Here is a 1,606-nt window from a genome sequence, read left to right as displayed (position 1 = left end):
ACAAGGCCGCACTCTAACCAACTGAGCTAACTGGCTAGCCCAGAATGTGAAACTTTAAAACGACACCACTGAATGAAAGAAAACGGTGGAAGCTTTTCACATAGCACTCCTCAGCCCAGACTGGGAGACAGACATGCCCCTCCTTAACTAGATCCCCACTACCTTTCCAAAGGCCTGAACGTGTCTCTTAAATGCTAGATTTCAGCTCTTGATCATTCTGCTCCGGGGATCCCATCTCTTTAGGTTCTTTGTCACAATCTGGGGAAATACTCTGATTTTCTATGGTGTTGACAGCATCCGAGTCCAATCTTCTTCTTTTCTTTAGTTGGTGCAAGTGGGATTTGGACTTTACATGTGCTGATAAGACAAAACCAAACCAAACACACAAACAAAAACAAACTCATTAGGATTTTCTAAAATCAATCCTACAAGCAAATAAAACTAAATATGCAATCCTTTTCTTTAACAATAAATAACAGATCAACACATGTATTGGTATAGCTGCTTAGCATTTTTAAGGGAAGAATAAGTTATATGTCCAACTAGCTAGCAAACTAGAGTAAGCTACCATATATCAAGTGTTCCATGCTAGGTGCTTTACATTGCTAATCCTCACAACAATCTTGCAGATGGTACTATTCTGTTCATTTTATTTGAAGGGAAACTGAAGTTCAGAGAGGTCGTACATTTTGTTCCATGTCGCACAGCAGGTAAATTCTTCTGCTTAGACCTACAGTTCCCAAGAGACCCCACTTTCCAGAATCAGGACTCTATGGTATGGGGCTTCCTGTTACAAATACATTTCTTTTTCTTTTTTTTTTGGTGGCTGGCCGATATGGGAACTGAACCCTTGACCTTGGAGTTACAAGGCTGTGCTCTAACCAGCTGAGCTAACCGCCTAGCCCCTTACGGATGCATTTCAACTACAAGGCTAAAAAGAGGAACAGAGCTGCCTTTCCCACTTCTTCCCAGCTCTCACTGGTTGCCCTTCCTGGTCTGACATTCCCATACTTGGGTCAGATAAGCTATCTGAATGACTAACCCACAAGGCTACCATTCTCCAAGCACACAATGCTTGAGAGACAGTAAGGTGTATTTGTCTCTGACAATCTCTTCTGAGGTTCCACAGAAGCAGTAAAGCTGAAAGGCCACTGTTGCCTGATCTCAATCGCTGACCTCTCATCCCTAAGACAGTTTCCACCTTATGACTAACTCATACAGGCTTATTTTTACTATCCTGTTCTTTTTTAAGGCAATCTCATTTCACCTAAAGAATCAGATGACTAGATTAAATTTTCTTTTATCATATTAAAAACATCATTTTTAAGGGTTTAGAAGCAAGAATAAGTAAGGAAGAGGTTAGAAGTCAAAGAAAAGTTTATTTGGGAAAAAAGTGAGCTCTGTTCTCCAGCTAGAGCCTAAGGCAAAAACTGGGCTACTGGACTAGCTCTCCATGGCAGCAGGAGATGGGAGCAAGGATTTGACAGATGGCACTATAGAAGGGCTTACACAAGCTAAGCTCACAAAGGCTCACAAATGTTGCTTCTCTGAGGCTATCCCTGAAGGACATTCGACAAATCGAACCACTAAGTTTCCTTTAAAAAAA

At 41.3% G+C, this 1,606-nt stretch overlaps 1 protein-coding gene across 1 annotated transcript in view; it reads right to left on the bottom strand.

Moving 5' to 3' along the window:
- TRIT1 (tRNA isopentenyltransferase 1) overlaps positions 1 to 1,606 on the bottom strand; it is a 46,513-nt gene that overhangs the window by 1,503 nt on the left and 43,404 nt on the right. The window contains exon 11 of the mRNA XM_008580253.1: positions 163 to 357. Within this exon, the coding sequence (XP_008578475.1) occupies positions 188 to 357 (170 nt within the window). The 3' untranslated portion in view covers positions 163 to 187. The remainder of the gene's footprint in view (positions 1 to 162; positions 358 to 1,606) is intronic.

The sequence above is a fragment of the Galeopterus variegatus genome, unplaced genomic scaffold (assembly GCF_000696425.1).
Source record: "Galeopterus variegatus unplaced genomic scaffold, G_variegatus-3.0.2 Scaffold2048, whole genome shotgun sequence".
In the NCBI taxonomy this organism is placed as follows: domain Eukaryota; kingdom Metazoa; phylum Chordata; class Mammalia; order Dermoptera; family Cynocephalidae; genus Galeopterus; species Galeopterus variegatus.
This window is presented reverse-complemented; position numbering and strand designations above follow the sequence as displayed.